This window comes from Poeciliopsis prolifica, unplaced genomic scaffold (genome assembly GCF_027474105.1).
Source record: "Poeciliopsis prolifica strain line A6 unplaced genomic scaffold, Auburn_PproV2 SCAFFOLD018, whole genome shotgun sequence".
Taxonomy (NCBI): Eukaryota; Metazoa; Chordata; class Actinopteri; order Cyprinodontiformes; family Poeciliidae; genus Poeciliopsis; species Poeciliopsis prolifica.
The window spans coordinates 4,792,086-4,813,039 of NW_026562393.1; the positions used below are offsets into that span (position 1 = coordinate 4,792,086).

The following is a 20,954-nucleotide window of genomic DNA, read 5'->3' on the forward strand; positions in this document are numbered from 1 at the left end:
TATAAAGTCAATAAACTGCCACTCACAACATGTCAACGACACTGCAGTTTTACCAACATGCTCATGGGAGGTCAAAGACTTCACAAGACAGCAATGCTAGTGCTCAGAAAGCCTACCGCACTTGAACACACCGATGTAAAAGGAAAAATGAATCAACCAATCAGAATCATGCGTCCTTTTACACGGAAACCATAAGCCGCAATTTCTAACATAATCCAGCAGAGAGTGGTATTGTATCGTTTGAAAACATTGATTTATTGAACGTTTTCTGATTATTCAGAGCATTAAATTATTTGTAGAGTGTTCCTATGGTTTTTATAAATATTTTGAAAATACGACCAGACGTTTTAAATGTGAAGCTGCAGTTTCCTGATGTCATAACGAAGCGCGCTCTCAGCTTGATAGCAGGAGCGGTTACTTCCTGAGTTTAGGGAAGGGGCTTGGTCCTGTGCTCGCGCCTCGCGAGAACGCGCATCAAATTAGCATCGATGAAGTTAGTGCGAACATGGCGGATTTCCTGCCGTCCAGGTCTATGTTAAAAGTTTGTTTGCCCACCTGCCTGCTTAATGCCGGCGAGGCGGACCAGATTCGAAAGTCCCGGGAGATCGACAGGAGTCTGTCCCGGGAGAAAACGCACGTGAAGCGGCTGGTGAAGATCCTGCTGCTGGGCGCTGGCGAGAGCGGCAAGTCGACTTTCCTCAAACAAATGCGAATCATCCACGGCCAGGACTTCGACCAGCAAGCCCGAGAGGATTTCAAAGGAACGATCTACAGCAATGTAATCAAAGGTAACCCGACTTTGTGCTGCTTTACGGCTGGTAACTTTGTGAGGGAGGAAGCGAGGCGTTCGACTGGGACAGAAAAGCCCCAGAAAGGCGTTTAAAACGGATGGGAAAGTTTCCACATCTGTTGAGCGGCGCTGGGGCTGCTCGGAGGACACACATAAACAGTCTTCATCTGCTGTCGGCACACCCAGTGAGCCGGGGTTCTGCTCAGATGGGGATTTCTAACTCTCTTTTGCGGCGCATAAAGTTTAAATGTCCGATTTAACACGGCTGTAACCGAGTTAGCAGGCTCAAATAGCCACGGCCACGTTTTATTGCTCAATGGAGGATAACCCACCAGTGTACTAATCTGTAAGGTGTTCCTGTTTGTGTCCACTCCCCAAATAGCACCAATAAAAACGACTTGCTCATTAGTAATTAGTTAAGTATTTCCCTATGTGATTTAATTGATCGTATATGTATTTTTTTTTGTATTTCTTGAATAAAATATATAACCTAATATCATCTTCCCCTAAAATTTCAATCACTTTTAAATAATTTTTTTAAAAATGCCCCAATTGGTGCTTTCAATCTCGGAGGTTCTAATGTATTATTATGAGGATTTCTTAGGTCTACTTTAGACTTATACCATAGATTGTTAAAATTGAAAAATCGTGTTGGTCAAGAAAAGCCTAGTTAGTTTAAATTATATAATAATTCAATGAGTTTAATATTTCTATTAATTTTACTTTAGACTTTGATTTCAAATGATGTTTATTCATGTTTGAGATAAAAAAAAAAACTGATTGCTCTCATCCCTTCATGACTTACAATGAGTAATGAATGAGTGATAATTTCCTGTGAACTTAATCCTTAGTTTCCTTTTCTATTTTTAAATTTTCAGTCCTTAAATGTTTGTTGAGTTGATTATTCAAAACAGAAATTGGCATCAATCAGGAAAACCTTGGTCAGTGCATCTTTGGTAAAACTTTATTTGCATCGACTCTTGCAGAAACAAACTAGTATCAGAATGTCAAATTTTTAGATATACTTTAGACTTGCAAAAATCATTTTCAATCTGCAACGGCTCGCTAAAATAATAGATTAATATTGTGAAAGCTTACTTTGTAGTTCAGTAACTGCCATTAATAACAAATGCTACATTGCTTTATGTAGCATAATGATGTTATTCAGGAGAAGAAACCACTCAACAGGGAGAGATTGGAACTAGACTATTTCTTCTTGATCAACTTTGATCAGTGATTCTGAGGTTAAATATAGACAAATTATTTTTGCACTTCTTTTAATATATATTTTGTTTTGTTTTTATCAAATTACAGGACTCTTCTTGCATCAATAAAAACTTCATCTGACAGCATCTGGATATGTCCTTAATGGATAGATGGAGAAATTATTGGAATTAGTTTTCAGCTGGATTTAACACAGCTTATTAATCAAAGATTTTACAGAGCTGTTTTTTTCTTCATATATCAAAGTAAAAAAAAAAAAAAAAAAACGGGAATGAGATGAGAAATGAGGATAGGGAGATCAAGCTTCAACAAAAACTGGAAATCAGTAAGAATGAACTGGTTTAAATGGGGATAAGAGTTGAGATTTAAGCCTCTTGTCATTTACTTTCAGGATTTAACAAAAACAATCTGTATTCGTTGAAATCAGGTGTGTTGAGTTGAATATTTCAAATGTTCAGTCCTCGAGAATAAGCGTCCCGCAGCATTTAGATTCATGTCCTCTCCAACACACCTGAATCAAATGAACGACTCCTTAACAGCCCTCTGCAGAGCTGCATGATGTACCATTTGAGTCAGGTGAGAAAGGATGCATCTAACATTTGCAGGGCAGTATTAAGAAATGGAGTTGGGCACCACCTCTCAAGAGTTTAATGGTTTGAGTACACAAGTATGAAATGAAACTGAAACTTGTGGGTGTCAAATGGCAAAAGGATAAATTGACCGAGAATAGTGGAAAGTAGTTTAACGTGTTTACTCAAGGGCATTTTGTTCATCTTTACACATTTCCATTAAAAATGTACTTTGGACTTGCACTGTATATTTCTTAACTTCAAACTTCATGGTGGAAATTATTTGAGTGGCTTCCCAGCTTGCATGTTTTGGTGACTGATTATGAGCCGGGACTCTACCTGGCCTCAGTCAGTTCACCCTATTTTTGTTCCACCCTACTTTGGTTCATACCCATAATTGTTCTTACTCATGTACTTACCCATTGCAATGGCACTGTTTTTTTTTTTTTTTTTAGTTTGATCCATTATTCTCCATCCGCACTAGTTGGCAGTTATGAATTGACCAGCTCATAACCGATAAACCAAAATAACATTAAGCAATTGCCTGCTGGTAAAAAAAATATATATAATAATAATTATAATATTTGGGTCATCTAACCCCACTTCCCGACAAGACTAAAAGGAGAGTAGGAGAAAAATACTTGTTGTTTTCCAACAAGTGTTACCATGCATACAAATGTGCTGTGCTGTAAAAACCAAATAGTGGGGGAAAAACACAATTAGTTGCACAATATGATTGGTTGAACTAAAGTATTTTATTTTTACTTTTCAAGTTGGATGAAAGAACAATCCTATCCATAAACATCAAAATGTAAGTCTGTCATGATCTTCAACATCCAGTATGTCTGCTTTGCATTTAAGGCATAGTGTGAGCAGCATTCATTTTCACCTTTGATTATTAGTGTCTGATGGAATCTAATATGAACACGGTGATGGACTGCCTCCTTTCGTGAACTTTTCTGAAACCTGGACCAAATGTTCACTTGATAAGAAAAATGTCGTATTGACTTGGCTCCAAGTCAATTCTCTATTAGTTGGAAATCAAACCGGTTCTTTTATGGAACCAGTAAAGAACTTGCACCACCTCTAGGTAAGCACCATGACTGCATATAAATTAACAAATCCAACTGGTTTATAGACTTAAGGAAGAGAAGGAAGGTGGGTTTGATGTCATTTCCAGATCAGAGTTCTAACTTCAGAACTAAATGAAACGCAACGTATGTTCCTGAGTTATTCTCATCAGGGATTGGCCTTTCTTATGAAACTTTAACAGCACCTTTTTGTCTCCTGGTGCTTATTGACTTTACATTGCATTTGATTCATATCACCTTGCAAACAATTTATGCTGAAAATAAATATTCTAAAATGACAGCTCCAGACTCAACATTATTGGTTGCCCTCGAGGCTCAAAATGTGACTTCATTCCAGAGACTGGAAAAAATCAGAATTGCAAAGATATAAAATTACGGAAATTACTTTCCCTCTCTCTAATACATGAAATTAATAAAAAATTAAGAGCATCTTCATATTAACTTCATATTATCACATTAACTTGATACTTGATACTTTTTTTTAAGTTAAATAAAAATCAGATTGTAGTTAGGGACATAAATGGGGATAATTGTGTAATTTCTTTTTTTCTTTTTTTTTTTTTTTTTTTTTACAAATCTACCACCTTGACTAAGAGCTTTCATCACATCTTTTCCTATTTTCACGTGCAGTAATTCTCAGAACAAAGTATACGAGTTGATCAAAAGGGGTATCAGATGCTTAGACCTCAGAATATTTATATCAGTCAGGAAGAGCCTGATTGGTTCATCTCTGAAACTGTCTGTGTATTTTTGCTCAAACCATCTCAGCATCTGCATCTGGCAGCTTATACATCAGTATTTAATTGTTTGTCATCTGATAATGCATTGATGGCATTTGCCAGATGAGCAAATCTTGTGTATATTTAAACTTTGTATTGGCTTACTAAGTTAGCGTTTCTGGGTTCACGCCTTGCAACATGCCTTGAATGATATCAAGTTCTTACAGGGTGTTCTTAGTTTGCCTCAGGGCCTCCTCCCTGTTGAAGATGCCCCAAAATAACCTCCTGATCACCTCTATTAATTGTTTTCAAATCTTTAAAAGCTAAATAAGAGAATATTTTAGTAAGAATTATAGAAGTGTACAAATATTTGTCCGTAAATACAAAATAAGAATTTCAGGTTTTCCTGCCTACTTTAATTTTGATCAGTTGTGTTTTATCTTTCATTCTTAAAACCAACACATAAATGTCATATAGGACGTGTAAGAATTAAATAAGTTTCCCCATTTATGGAAAGTTTGTTTCCCTAACCTGTTAGCTTTCAATAAGCTTTAAAAAGGACATGAATTCCAATGTTAACCTGTTGATTACTGATGAAGTCAATAAAAAGACAACTGGTTGATATGTGTCCAATTGATTGGCGCATCTGATTTAGTGGCATCAAAATACATTCTGTATTTTGTGCTTGCTTTGCTATATAAGATGCTGTGCAACTTTACTTCTAATCATAATAGCAGAATATTATAGAATAAAATAGTTTGATATCTAACGATACTTGGATATCGTAAGATATCTAAGTATGATACTTTGTGGCATTCATCATCCCACGAATAAAAATAATATTTTACTAATATGGGTGCGGTGATAAATCGGCCTCCATTTCTTTTATTATTGACGAGTCATCGATTCTTGCATATGGAACCTGCCTTAACTACATTTAGAGACTTTTGGGACAAAAAAAGTCAAGTGTCAGCCAAAATCGGAATCGGTGGGATATGTCTTTTCAAGATCGTTGATTGATGATCCGCCCAGAAAACTACAATTTGTGCACCCCTAATACTGCTATTTGTAGTCATGATAATAATATGAGTATTAGTAAATGTTTTGGCTCTGTACTCTCTGGTTCTGATTTGCCCATTCCTCCTTCCCCATCCAGGAATGCGTGTACTGGTGGATGCGCGGGAGAAACTGCACATCCCATGGGGTGATGAGAACAACCAGCAGCACGCCGACCGGTTGATGGCCTTCGACACCCGGTCAGCCAAGATGGCAAACGGGCAGGTGGAGATGCTGGTGTTCCTGCAGTACGCCAAGGCACTCAAAGCACTGTGGGCGGACTCGGGCATTCAGAACGCATACGACCGACGCAGGGAGTTTCAGCTGGTAGGTTTGACTTGACTGAAATGGAGATAACAGTGCCCCGTTTTTTTTTTTTTAGTGTGTTTTGTTTTGTGCATTTTCTCTTTGAGCAGACGGCTGGCGCTGATAACTGCTCAGTATTGCTGCAGAGCTCCATTCCCTATCAGCTAATCTAGAACGGGTTTTCAGGTGGTTCTAGTTGGACTTTTTTTCTTCTCTGTTCGAGAAATGAAGGTATTTAGAAAATGGCAGAAAAAAGAGAAAGTGAAACAAGATTTTGAATTTATCCTCCTTTCCTGCCACTGCATCTCTAGCTTAGTATATTCTGCATTCTGTTAGGCGGTCAGACATGTGATTTAGTCAGCTTCCTGTTTACACCTCTCCCTGCTCCTTATATCTCAAGCACATTTTCAAACTGTCACGTTTCCCACAGAGTGGCAGCTGTGGTTGAGGCTCTGCTCACGTGTCTCTCCAACTAGTGGGATCTCTCGCTGTTCTTGTGTGGCGGGACTTTTACAATCTGCTGCACTTTTAAAAATTCCTCATTTTTCTGCCTGTCTGTGTGTGATTTCATGAGATGTCATGTGACAAATGTTTGAGTCAAAGAAGGGGGCCCCCACCGAGGACAGAGCGAGAGACGCACTTCTCCAAGTTGCTTTCAGTAATGAGCCAAAAGTTGTGAGTTGCACAAGTCTGGAGTGTTCTCAGTGGGATTTAGCTCTGGAGGGAATTGTTTTCTTGTTGTTTTTTTTTTTTTTCTTGCAGGCAGGAGGGGGAATAAGTGTTGATCAGAGTTGGAATGTTGATCTGCTCTGCAGTTTTAAACGGCTTTATGCTTACCAACAGAGTCCAGACTCTCCTATTCAGCATTATTTACACACAAACACTAAGAGTGTCACACGCCTCACACAACATAAGCACAAGGACACACCTGCACATTCTTAACACGTGTTCGAGGCTCAAAACTCCTCATTTCAGCTCATTAGAATAAAACACAGACTCTGAATGAAAAATTCTCACATTCTTTTTTTAAATAATTTTTTTATGTAATGATGTCCTTAAGTGTGACAAAGGGTGAAACCGACTTTCAAAACTCACATTTTAATGCATCTCTTCATATATATTTATGCAATCACAGTAGAAGGCTACATCCTCTTTTGCATCTAAATAATTTAGTTTTAACCACAAATATTCAAAAATGTATTTATTAGATAAAATTAGCAGAGATGTGAGGAAAACCTAATCTTTTACTGCTTCAGTAGGATTTGGGCGCAAGTAGTAGCCTGGTGCTGCTGCTTTAAGTTGATTAATCAATCACCATTTTGCTTCCACGGAGCAGACTACAATTTTAAACTGGTTCGAAAGGTGATCTTTCAGCTTTTTGAAGTCTATTGTACATCAGAGTTGAAGATGGACGCTTAAAGAGCGTGCCAATCTTCTGAGAATTGGACATCCCAGTGAATTCCCTGATGAATGATTAGAGAAAATAAAAGAAAAGCTAAAATAGGCTAAAGGCCTCTTTTAGCTTAGAGAGGTTAAAGGGGGAAGAACACCACTTACTAAAAAGATAGTGGCTGCACAATGAGACCAAAGTAGAGATGTTTGGGCATAATGTGCAGCACCATGTTAGGAGGAAATCACAGTTGAGGATTTAAGCACAAGTGTTGAGCACAATGGTGGAGGGGCAATGATTTGAGCTTGTTTCACAGTCACAAGATATTAAGTTTTCCCTAAACTTTACCTTTAAATCGTAGTCTGGAGTGAAATTGACGACTATCTGGCTAATTGTTGATGCTCAGTTATCGCACACACAGCAACAAATCTACAACACACTGGCTGAATGACTTGATAAACACCAGGGTGTGTGTTCTCAACAATTCTCTGAGTCTTCTCAGAGTGCTCCTATCTTGGCCTAAAATTTCCCGCCAAGGACTCTTAGGACTGAGTGAGGAGATGAGAGAATTGTCCATCTTTAGTGATGTGCAGTTGACCCTGTTGTGTAGGTTTGAATAACTTTTATCTTAAGAAGTAAAATTGTACAAAAAAATCTCAGAATTACAGAAATTCTAAGATTTTTCCTAAAATGACATCTATAGTGACTACTTTTAGTCTTATGGTGTGTTCACAACAAACGTGTTACATGCGTCAAAAACGCGTCCGATGCTTTAAGTTCGACGCGTGTGCACTTAGAGTGCAGACGCTTGACATTTTGCTCTACGCCCAGCATTTTGCACGTCTGGTTTACATTCAAAGTTGTTGTGGAGGCGCATCAGACGCGTCAAAATCGCTCTAGCGATTGTTTCCCGCTGCCTGCCTTTTTGTTGGACGTCGTCAAAACGGTTCAAATCGCACCATGCTGGATGCGTGAAAGGTGCCGCAACTGGCTCTCTACATGCTTCCACATAGTCTTTGTATGTAAATCAGATGAGCCTGATGCTCAAAATGCTTTTGGTGTGGACGCACCATAAGGTACTATGAGAATACGGGTCCTGATAATTTTTCTGTCCTGAACTCTAAAAAACTAGAAGTTCGCTTTTTTTTTTTTTTTTTGGAGTGCAAGTCCTGATTACTTGTGGAAAATTTGTGCATGATTATTATTCCATAGAGCAGATCTAAAAAAATTTTGGAGGGAAAAAAAGCAAAACTGAAATACCTAACCCTGATGCTTGTTCACACGCTATTTACACGCTAGCAAACCAGCTAGTACAAGAGCGCTATTTATGTTTGACTGTATGCCCCAGAACAGAAATAAGAAAAACTGTAGATATTAGCTTCTGTATTAGTTAAAGATGGTTTCTTCTTAATGTGCAATAAAGTATATTTGGTGTGTAAAATTTGCAGCTATAACCATGTTTAGCCGGGTTTTTAAGTATGCATCTTCTTCAGCATAATTACATGAGACCCCATGTGAATACCAGGGTTCTACTGTACTTTGTTTTCACAATGTCTGCAGTACTCAATATGTCTCCAACAAGACTCTGTCCTCACCTAAACCCCTCTCACCTGTCAGTCTATATGTAGGCACATTTAGACTGCATTTAGCCCCTGCAGTTTCATTGATTCAGCCCATTCGACCCACTGGGAATGTTGTATAAGCTCAATGAAAATCAACATGGAACGTTATACTGTGCACTTTGTGTATATGCTCCAAGAGAAGCATAAACAGTTAAAACAACATAACATTAAAACAAGAGACGGTGAGCTCATTTGACTTTTAAACCATGTTAAAGCTTTGGGCTTTTGGTGTTTCCGTTGTAAATTAAGCAGATGAGGGGAAAGAAAATCGGACTCATTTGTAAACATGGAGCTCACCACATTTTCAGCAGTTGCCCACATTAATAGCCCAAAGTGGTTCTTTCCTCTGGTCCATATGTGGGTTTTAAGTGCTCGAGTTGGTCCATCTCTACAAGGATAACATGGAAAGTGGTTAGAGGAAAACTGCCTTTAAGACTTTGTTCTGTCCAAACAAAACACACACCATTAGAATAGGGTTGACGAACATTTTCTTGTAGATTCTGTTATGTAACGTTACTTAGCAGTTTTAGCCATAATGTTGACCTTAATTATCAGACAAATTACATTCAGCACAGTATCAGAGGAATTGCAAATCACTCCTTGAATCCATCATTCTATATTTTGTTTTTATTTTCTCATTAGAAGTATTTGGCTTTATTGTTTTCACCCAAAATGAGTCTTGGTGACAAAGATGTCAGAGTTCAAGAAAATACATAAAGACATCAGGAGGGAAAATGTGTTTATATACCTCTCTAATAATATAAGTTCCTAAAATCACTTGACCTGTTGTGGCAGAATACAAAACCTCAGATTTAGTTCAATCACAAATGATTTTTTTTTTTCTTTATAGTAAAGCATATGATTTGGAGAAAAATGTAAAATTGTTGGGCAGATCAAATGTCCAATTGATAAAGCACACTGAATCATAATACCAGAGAGATCAATTATAGAACATGGTCGCAGGACCTTAAGAGCAGTTCAGCTTTTTAACAGCTCGAAGCAGGAAGCTGTGTAGCAGTCTGGTGGTTCTGCTTTTAATGTTGCGGTACCGTTTGCTCGTTGGCAGAAATTCAGAAAGTTCACAGAGAGGGTGTGAGGAATCTGGTGATGCTTGGATCCCTTTTCCAGCAGCAGCTCTAAAACTGAACCTGAAGTGAGGATGGGGTAGACTAAAGACACCTTTCAGGTCCCGTCACCGTCCTCTCCAGGGAACTGTGGTTTGCCATACGACATCTGGACTTCCACAATGAGTTCAATGCTCTTATCAACCACAGATTGTTTTGGCGATGCTCGTTGAGAAATATTAATTGCACAGCTTAAAATTATTTCTATATTTTCTGTGGTATTCCAGAACATATTTAACTCATTCATCTGAATTTATCTGACATCTCCACTTTCACTTTGCAGCCTTTTCTAATGGAGAATCCAAGTAGATTCTTCTGCAACCTGAATATGTAGTTGTAGTCATTGATCTGTGAGGATCAGCTTGTTTTCCCACCAGGTCTCCCTGTTTTGTACTGTTTTAGTATATTCATTTCAAATCGCTCTTACCCTCAGCTAGTTTGTCATGAATATTTAAAATCAGCATAGAACCACTGTTGTCTCTGTTGTTTTCTGCATGACAGGTTCTGAACAATTGTTCTTTGGAAGTTGAGGGGGAAGACTTAATAAGATCAATAATATACCACAAAGCTGACTTTGCTGCATATTGTGTTTCAGTTTTGCTTTTTCAGCAGCCATACTTTAGCTTCAGGCGCCATGATGACTCATATTGAACTTCGGAGTTATTGCTCCTCTGGTTTCCCTTCCTGTTTTTCGTTGAAACTGATTTTTGACGATTTCAAAACCACCGATCCGTGTCAGATTTGAGGTTCTCCACTCACCCGAAGCCCAATTTTAATTTGGCTTCACGTGGAGGAAGGTTAGCTTCTTTTCTTCCCCTTCTTTCCGGTTCTCTTGCCGTAGCAGACCATCCTGCTCCTCCCTTGTGTAACTCTACCCGTGCACACACATCAGTACACCCACAGGTTTTTCAGGTCAAGCTAGTTTTTTTTTCTTCTTCTTCTTCTTCTTCTTCTTCTTCTTCTTCTTCTCAAAGATCAAAAGGTTAGGACAGAGACTTACAGTGAAGGGGGGAAATGATTGGCGCACATTGTCAACCCACACGAGTACCACCCAGTTACTACATCAGGCCCAACTTGAATTTTACAATGACAGTTTTCTTTCATGTTGCATTTCATGCAAATAGCATGCTAAACATCTCAGTTTTAAGGGGGAGTTAAGGTGGATGGATTCCAGAGAAACTCTGAATAATATTTTGAAGTTGCTCTTTGGAAAGTTCTTGCCGAACTCTCCCGTCACACGGCCTTTATAATATTCATCCGCGCACGAACACACTCCCCTATACACTCAGATAAAGGAATGCTCCTCAGGCCTGGCAGATACATGTTTGAACTTGCACTAGCTGTACAAAAGCAGCGTCAGAAGTGACTCAAGAGGAAAAAAGAAAACAACCAAACCTTCTCCGACATACAGAGAACCTCTGCCGCACTCCTCTGCACATCAAAGACACGCTTGCGAACATGTGTCTGCTTCAGCACCCGATCATTTGCATCCTGCTTCAGCTCGGCTCTGAGGCGGACATGCAGCTTAGACAGAAAAAACAAACAGATTTCCTGTGTGTGCATGAGCCTGTGTGTGGCAGATGAATGGAGGATCTCTCATGGCGCCTCCACTCCACAACTGACTTCTAATGAATGCGTCAATGCATCTTAACCATATTTGTTGTGGAATGAAATGGTCTAAAATGTCCTGAATAATGCAAAAGTAACAGAAGCTCCTCCTCTCTCCTGTTGCAGGGCGAGTCGGTGAAGTATTTCTTGGATAATCTGGAGAAGATCTCCCAGCCGGTAAGTTCTTCCTGCCTGCATTTATTTTTATGATCAGACATGTACATGGTATAGTTAATAAAGCATCATGTCCAGACAGCAGGAGATCAACTGAAAAGCTGCAGACGTGTTTGCTTGCAGGACTTAATGCTCAGTTTTATTTTAACGAAAATGAAGTTATCAAACAACTTTTGCAGCTGATGCAGCTGCTCTTTTAATGGGAAAGCTCTACCCATGGAGTTGAGGCACTTTGCATTATTTATAGATGTATATATTTGTATGAAACATTATTGGTCTTTTATTGTCACTGTACCAAATTCCATCTTTCATGAATAACATTTTTAAACCGTACCGTAAAAAGCGGATATCCTTCACATACTCTGCCTTTCAAAACCTTTTCATTTTTCATCTGGCTGCAGCCAAACCTAATGGACCAAAACTAAATAGTAAGCCTGTTGCAATAAGCAATTAATCAGTTAATCGCATTATGAGAAAAAATTAGTTTCCATTTTGATTAATATTTGAGGGAAGTTTTGTTTACACAAAAATAATGTATATTTTTTATTTTTTGGCTCCAAGTTATTTTGTTTTTATTTTATCGTTTTGGGTTGTTTTCTTTTGCAAATTTTAAATATTTTCCAGTTTTATCGGAAAGTGTTTTTTACAAAATTGCAATTATTTTTTTTTTTTTGATGAAGCTAGCTTGCATTATTATGCCATTATCAATAAGTTACTTGAAATGGCAACTTTTCAAGTAATAGTAATGGTAATAGTTACCAAGAGTTTTGGTAATAATTGCAAAAACCTGTTTTGTAATTATTGGCACAAGTTATTGTCCAGCAAAATTATTATTAGTTATTGTGATACTGCAAATAGTACATAAGTGCCAATTCGAAGAGACAGGATACATTTCTTTACACAAGAAAACTAAAAAGTGTGCATTTTTATTCTTGATGTCCCTCAATGAAGTCTGGTGCAGCTAATTGCCTTCAGAAATCACCTGATTACCAGATGGATTGCAGAGATTAAATGTGTAATTTAATCTAATAATAAATACAGCTGTTTTGTGACGTCAGAGGTTTGTTGCACATGATCAGTGATCAGAGCACACTGGAGGAGCTGGGGAGAGCCACAGCTCAGGTGGAAGGATTTGTTGACAAGTTGTGCTGTCCAAAAATCTGAGCTTATTGGAAAGCATCATCATTATCATTCACACTGTGAAACACATGACATGCATCATGGTGCGTGTCAGAGCTGAATGGGACATGGATAGAGCTAAATTTGTTTTCTTGTTGGATTTTTGATCCAGTATGGGTTCAGAAGAATGATATTTTCTCCAAAACAGACTACACTGAGCTAAGCCTTTGAGTTTCCCAACTTTCACTTCTTATTGTAAGTGATTTTGCCCAAGATTTATTTACATCTGAGGTTACACTTAGATTATAAGAGCTGATGTAGTTCAGCAGAAACCAGAAACTGCGGGTAAGAATCGCAAACACGTAACTTACAACCTCTCTCTTTAGATACAAATTTGAGGCAGACCTGTACAGCTTTCATTTCTGCACTTTAGGCTAAAAAAAAGTAGTTATAATAGCAACAATAACACAGGTCTGCGATGCCGGTGTAAACTCAGAGTAAAAGCTGAGCAGCTGCTTGTTGTGTGGCATGTATGAGCGTTACAATGGTTAAACCAGTGGGTAAGGGTTTAACCCACAGTGTTGTGCTTGACTGGGAAATGCCTGATAACACTTTAGCTCCATCCTGATGCTAGCACTCTGTTTTTGTTATGGATGTGGTGGAAATGGTAAATGCTTCAAATTATCTCACTAATAGGGAATTATTTATGAAGAAGTTCAAGAGAACCTTTCTCAAGGGAAAATTAAAGAAACACAAGGAATATTTTTAATATCCTTCCTGAAAATGAAGAATGAGATTACGTCAAAAATTGATATTTGCATCCTCATTATGGGCAGTGAAATTAACAAATTTTTTGTTTTTATCAATTATTTGTTCCAGGCTTTTTTTTTTTTCAGTCATTATTGGAAATAAAAATTATGTGCTCAACGTTGAATTTGTCAGATTTTTACATTGTTAAAATTACACATGCAGCCTCAAGCTTTTATATAAGCTTGTCTCTGTTGTTCCAACGTTAATTTTCCAATTAACGTTGGAAAAAATGCCACTTACATGCTTCACCTTTGGTTTCATAGCATGAACTTTACTCCAGATCCTTTTGAAGAAGAAGAAGGTAGTGACATTAGAAATTGAACGGCTGCCTGCTGTAGCCACTCCAAGCCCATTATCATTTTGCGTTTGTTCAAACATCACAACAGCAGCCATCGGTTGTAGCCAAGTTTCAACCACTAATCTGTTGATGTCAGGTGATGCTGAAAATCTTTGAGGTAGTTCAACCGCTAGTATTATTATTATTATTACTATTCCACCCACCTTGTGCAACTCTCCACTGACAGGAAAATCCCAGCATGTTATTGTTTACAATGATCCTAAACATCCTGATCAATTTCTTAGTCTGAAGTCGAACGTTTGGTTCTGATGGTTGAAACATGGAAACTTGTTAAAAGCAATGTTTTCAAACATAAATAAAACATTTTGGAAGAATTAACATTAGGCTTCCTGAATAGTTTCCCCAAAACCTCATAAAGACTGAGCTTAAAAGACGAATTTGTTGCAGAAAAAACAACTAATTTAAAGGAGCTGTACAGTTTATTTGTTTGTTTTTTTTTAAATGCACAGAACTCTGTGACAATGAAGTACTCTATTCTGCAACTTATAAAATGACACCAAAACACAACAGGTTTCTAATGCCGATACAGTGGAGAATAAAAAGATGGTCTGAACCAAAACTTTATATCACTGCTTTTCATCACAACAAGGCACATAAAGTAGCTGGCTCTACGCTTAACTTAATTACTCGGACAAAGCCACTTTTAAATCCAGCTTTCAAAATCACAAGATACTGGCAAAAAGAAAAATCATTTGATCTCCAAATCGTCCCAGTAGCACCCAAAGTCCATATACCATATAAAATCCTGTTGATGAGGGAATTTTCCCAACAGCTGCTCATGCTGCCTTCAGGGACAGCTAGTAAACGAGGTTGTCAAAATAGCAAGGCTACTCCAAAGGGTTCCAACATGTTTTATTCCAATAAAGGGAGCAGACTCATAAAAAAAAAGTTCTGAACATTAATCTTGACAGTTTTAAGTGGCTATGTTAATTTTTAATGTATTCTTGTTTTTGCTACTTTATTATAGAAATCCAACAAAACCTTACGGTCAGTTCTATCCACTTTTGTTTAGATCATAAAATCTGATTTATTTGGCAAATTTAAAAACATAACTTTCACTACAGGCCAAAGTAAAAAAAATAAAAAAATTGAAAATTTATAATTTTATTTAATTTATTTATTTATTTTGTTTGAAGCTTAGCAAACCATGATTTTCAAACTCGAGTACTTGCCAAACTGTGATTTTTTTTGTGTAGCGTTACATCCTTAATCTGCACATAAAATGTTTTATCCTGTCGATTAGGGCAAATCTTCAATAAAATCACTTTAGTTTATTCGTTGCATAATCACGTCACCTTGTTAAAGGCTCAGAGACATAAATTAACGTAAAATCGTAAGACTGTGGTAATCTTCACATCAGAACCGCATATATGTTTTCTGTTCTTCTTCAAGATCATTTTTAAGTGACTTAGCTAATATTCTGCTGTATTGAGAGACTCATTTTGTAGCTGAGACAAATATTTTTAGCTTATTAATAGTTATTTCTATCCCAAAAGTGGGACTTTGTTGTTTTTGGAATTTCCGACAATTTTTATTTACATCAGATATCCAAATCATCAACTATACTTTATTGTATTCACTTTCTCTGTCTGATCTGCTGCATTCAGTTGGTGTCTGGTTTGGAGAAAGCATTGCCAAAACAAGAACTAACCCAGGAGGGAGAATTACCAGGAACCTCAGCCCGAGTCTCGCGTTGTTGTATGAAAGATTACCTGAAATCTTGTTTGCAGTAAAAACTTGGATGTCAGGATTCATGAGAAGATTAAGTGTTTCCTGTCACACATTTGGGATGTTTTCTTACAAATGCAGCGTCTCCCACAGAAATGAATCTTTGGATATGTTATAATGTTTGACACAGATCTGTGGTTTTGTGTCTGCAGGACTATCTTCCCAGTCAACAGGACATCCTGCTGGCCCGTAAGCCCACCAAGGGCATCCACGAGTATGACTTTGAGATCAAGAACGTTCCCTTTAAGATGGTGGACGTCGGGGGCCAGCGGTCAGAGCGGAGACGCTGGTTCGAGTGCTTCGACTCCGTCACCTCCATTCTCTTTCTCGTCTCTTCCTCTGAATACGATCAGGTAAAGAGAAAAGAGGCTCTGCTCCACATGACCAAAGACACGTTTCTGTGATCAGCTGAAGAGAAGTGAGCAGAAATCTGTTTGTTTTCATGACATTTGGTAATTCGTCAGTGTGTTTCATCAGGATTTTGTGTGATAGAAAAACACAAAACACTAATTATGAAATGAGAAGAATATCGCTTGTTTTTTAACAAATACAAATATGAAACCTGATTTGTCTTCACTCCTTTCGCTGAAGTACTAAAGAATACACCTGTATTAAATTTTATCTCACTATAAATCCAATTGCTCTTTCAATGACTCAGGGGTTTGTTAAAAAGTGTTGCATAAAAAAAACCTCCGACGCATCTGTAAAAACTCCAATCTAAGTTTCTATCTAAAGGAAAACGTAATGAGATTCCAGCAGGATGCATGGAAATAATCATATTTACATTGTCGAAGTTATAACTATTAGAAATCCTTTGATATAATTGCACAAAATTAATATATTTTCTCCTTTTTCCACTGTTGAACATTCATCCACAATACCTGTACAAATTGTAGTGAATGTGGACAATGAATCAGCTACCAGGATGATTACATGATGTTTTTTGTGCACAATCTGGCTTTTCGAGTCACATTGACTGTCCTACAAATATTGCAAAAATTCTTGCAAATATTTCTAAATTAGCGCCACAAAATCTGTGATTTTGATTGCGGAAAAATTACAGAAACAATCGTGAAATCCTGGTTCTGACGATTGACGAAATGAGTTTCGCATAAACAATATGCATTCTGGCACAACCGGCCCTTTGTAAACATACAATGGAAGCCCTTAAAACAGACTGAAGAGAAATCCAACTGTACACGTTTTAGAAAATGTATTCTCTCTCTTGTTCTACCTCAAGTGTTGAGCCAACAGCAGTTTTAGCAGTAGTACCTCAACTGCCCATCAACATCTTCCAGGTGCTGATGGAGGACCGGCAGACCAACCGGCTGCGAGAGTCACTCGACATCTTCGAGACCATCGTCAACAACCGCGTCTTCATCAACGTCTCCATCATCCTCTTCCTGAACAAGACGGACCTGCTGGAGGAGAAGGTGAAGCTCGTCCCGGTCAAAGACTACTTTCCCGAGTACGCCGGGACGGAGCACAGCCTGCCGGACGTGCAGGCCTTCATGGTGGAGTGCTTCCGGGCCAGGAGGCGCGACGCCACGCAGAAGCCCCTGTATCACCACTTCACCACAGCCATCAACACGGAGAACATCAGGCTGGTGTTCCGGGATGTCAAGGACACCATCCTCCACGACAACCTCAAGCAGCTCATGCTCCAATGACCCCCACACACACACTCGCACACCAAGCACCCCCTTTCCACTGCTCCGCCCCGCAGCCTGTGAACGTAAGAGGACGTGAATGGGGACTGACCACCCCTTGCTTCCTGATGAGGACTGCAGAGATCACAAATTGATGTCTGCAGTCTTTAGACTTTGTTTATTTTTCAGTAGTTTTTACTCCTTTTGGAAGTGTTCACTCTGTTATTAGCTCAGGGCCTGATTGTTGGATAGGGTATTTAGGCAAACTGTGGTATTAAAGGTATAAACAAGAAACCACACTGGGTTTCTGGATGGTATCTGATCCCTGCTACTTTGTCCTCCTCCCTGAGCTCCACCTTATTTAGTTGGTTATTTTGTTCTCTTATTTTTAACCCTTAGGATGCCAATGCTGGCACCTGTGGAAGTAGGCCTCACTTCAAAACAAACTGGTGAATGACATCTACTCTGGTAATGCAAACAGAGTAACCGTGGAGAAACGTTCAAGCGACACATGGAGAAAGTTGATTGGATTAGGTTCACGCCTCAGCACTGACTTTTAATATTTTCCTGCCCTGCAGTGATGCTGAGGGCGAACCTAGCTTCTTATTGACCTGAGCGTTCAGAGTTAACACGTCTGATCTGCCTCCAGCACTGACACGTCATTTAGAGAAGACACACAATCACATGACTGAACCTTTTTCCATGACCACATAGGTGTTGCCTTAGAATTTAATTTTTTATTACTATTATTGTTATTATTATTAGGATGTTGAGAGGGTAAAACGGTTGCCTTTGTCAGACCGTTTGGTTCCAGTAAGTTAACTAAAAGTCTGCTGTTTCCTCAGGGTTGAATCGGATCTGGTGTTGATACTGATGTGTGAAGCTCGATGTTTGGCGGTGCGAACAGGCCTCCACGCCGTTAGCTAGTTGGTGTTTTTAGGACTGCATCCTTCCCCCGATTTGTCCTTCCGCCTCTTTTGATTTTATTACTGATTATAGACGCCTTATAAAATGACCTTCACATGGCCCTCCTCTTTGTTTTGCCTTAATCATGAATGTGTTAATAATTGTACAGGGATTTGCTCTTGATTGTTTGAATAAACTGTAACCGGCCTGTGAAAACTTTGTTATTGGCACTGAGTTGAGACTCTAAGCGTGTTTATGAAAAAAAAAAAAAAAAAAGCATTGAACATTTCCCTTTTTTGTTGTTTTTGTTTGTGCTGCTTTGGACTTCCCTCTAAAATGCATTGTGATTATTGCAGAAATCTGGCAGAGGGGGGAAAAGCTACTGGAGTTGCATAGTTTTGAGTGACTATAATCTGTAAGGGTGGCTGATATTTGTTAGAGGACAATTTAAAGGCACTCAAGTGTCTTTTGCCAAATAATTCTACACTTTATCTTCACAGTTTTTCTGCATTATTGTTTTATTTCTTCGTAAGTACAGCTCTGCAGAGCTTTGGTTTCCTTTCATTCCTGGCTTTGTAAATAGTGTGATCTGTTTTCCTGTAAATATCATTCCAGTTTATCTTCTTTTATGTAAATGGTTGTAGAAAATGCATATTTTTTTCCCATGCTGGATGTTCTTCAAATCACTGCATCTTATCAATGAAGATGACCTTTTGATGTAGATTTTATTTTGTAATTCCCACCTCCTCCACGTTTTTCACATTTATCATGTCAAACCCCATGCTACTATAACCCTATCAATAAAATAAACTTTTCTAATGATACTGATAATTACTGTTTTTTTTCCTGACTTTTGAGCATCATTTTTATTTAGTAGAGAGGCGGAAGATTTGACATTTCAGATACAATGTGAGCTTCTGCTACGTTCAAGGGTTTTAAATCTTGAACAAAAAAATATCTGAACCAGCAGATGGTTTCATCTACAAAGTGGATTTGACATTTTATGTCTCGCTCTAATCTAAGGAATGTAGTTTTAGGGAGGAAAAAAAAAATCCATGTGTGTTTTTGGGTTGTCAAACATGCCGTGACATTTTGATCTGATTGGCTAGTCGGGCATCACGATGACTCCCCTCTCAGAAACTCTGGCTCCTAGGAAGAACCTGTGCTGTTTTGGGGAAACCGTCACCCGAATCGACACAAGTACCAATCACCCTGTCAGATTCAGTCAGAATTGTTTTGATTTTTTCAAAATGATCACACTCCTTGTTCATGCCCTGATGTGAATAAACTTAAGAAAAAGACTTTTATAAGATGTTGGAAAAACAAATTCACAATTGTGTCAAATTGTATGCGAGTTAAGAAAGTTATTAAAAGAAGAACTAACGGAACAGACATCAAATGTTTGGCTAACAAAGCTGATTCTGATTCAGAGTTCACAAAAAAATAATACTCAAAATGAAGCCTCAAAAATGAGTGAGATAATTAAGATAATGTCTAAGCTGTGCAGAGACATAAGGATGTCAATATTTGTCAGAGGAAAAGTACACTTTGCATTTTAAAAGCTGCTACAGCACCAGTACTGAACTACGATTTCATTACCTTCTCACGTTGTGCTGGAGGTATTTTGACCCCCTCTTCTTTCCAGCATCGGCTCCATTTATTGGGGTTTGCTGGCCTGCGTTTAAGTTGCCATGGCACTGTCACCACCACCACCTTGTTTGAAATCTTTTTCAGTCATATTGCTTAACGCTGCGTTTGAGACCATTTTTCTGCTGTTGTCCTCAGCTGTCGGACACATTGAACTCTTTTGATACAAGGTTGAATATTTTTGCCTCAATGGCTTCAAAGAGCTAATAAAGGCTGTGTCTGAAGAGAAAGCCTTTATTATCCATGAAATCCACATCAAGCCAGATAATGTGGATTTATCTGCCATTACGATAAATGTAAACATACATCTTATAACTCAAAAAGTATGTTTACAGAGTCATGTTGAGCAAATAAAAAGAGGTCAGGGAATTGAAACTGAATTGAACTCGGGCAAATAAAGCCTGATTATGTCCATGTGCTCTAAGCGCTGGCCACCAGCTTTTATTTGGGCAAACTCCCACAGCTCATTGTAAAAGAAGAAACAAGTAAAGCAAACCAACCAAATCATAATCACAAGCCAAAGATGAAAAATAGTTGACTGAAAATAGATCAGGGTACTAATATTACATGGTTGCAAATTGAACAAATGTATTTAAATTACTCAGTAAACATTTGCTGCACACTCGAGTGGTTAATTGTGTTTGGGTAACAATAAATATAGAAAACAATAATCCGAATCACAAGACATAATCTAAAATTTAAACTCCAAGACGAGATGATTTTATGTACTGATTTGTAAAACCCTTAAATAGAAAGTGTAAACTTCTTTCTTTGTTCTCTCTCTTTAAAAAAAAAAAAGAAAAAAAAACATAACTAGATTTTGTTCCAAGTTTTAATAAAAAGGGAAGAACCGTTTGATTGGTAGTAAAGTGTTTCGTTTTTGGTGGAATTGAAATCAGAAACGCTCCTGCTGATATAACCGAAACGAAAGATGACATCACTTCCTTCGCATAACGTCGTGTATTCGCAGGCTTGGGGGATTTACGCAAAGGCGGAAGTAGTGAGCGTGAGTCGCCCGAACCATGCCAAAGGTAACGTTGAAGCTTCATGTCCAAACAGGACTT

General features: G+C 38.2%; 1 protein-coding gene across 1 annotated transcript; it reads left to right on the forward strand.

Moving 5' to 3' along the window:
• Positions 1 to 461: 461 nt before the first annotated feature.
• LOC129368295 (guanine nucleotide-binding protein subunit alpha-13-like) lies at positions 462 to 19,065 on the forward strand. Its single transcript, XM_055043217.1, has 5 exons — positions 462 to 788; positions 5,550 to 5,776; positions 11,626 to 11,676; positions 15,841 to 16,041; positions 16,987 to 19,065. The coding sequence occupies exons 1-5, from the start codon at positions 506 to 508 to the stop codon at positions 17,356 to 17,358; spliced, it is 1,134 nt and encodes a 377-aa protein (XP_054899192.1). The 5' UTR covers positions 462 to 505; the 3' UTR covers positions 17,359 to 19,065.
• Positions 19,066 to 20,954: the final 1,889 nt, after the last annotated feature.

What these genes read in the sequence shown, in the direction of transcription:
- LOC129368295 (XM_055043217.1), top strand. Translation starts at nt 506, where the DNA reads ATGGCGGATTTCCTGCCGTCCAGGTCTATGTTAAAAGTTTGTTTGCCC. An exon ending in CTACAGCAATGTAATCAAAG is followed by an intron (nt 789 to 5,549) that starts GTAACCCGACTT and finishes TTCCCCATCCAG; the next exon opens with GAATGCGTGTACTGGTGGAT. An exon ending in TGGAGAAGATCTCCCAGCCG is followed by an intron (nt 11,677 to 15,840) that starts GTAAGTTCTTCC and finishes TTGTGTCTGCAG; the next exon opens with GACTATCTTCCCAGTCAACA.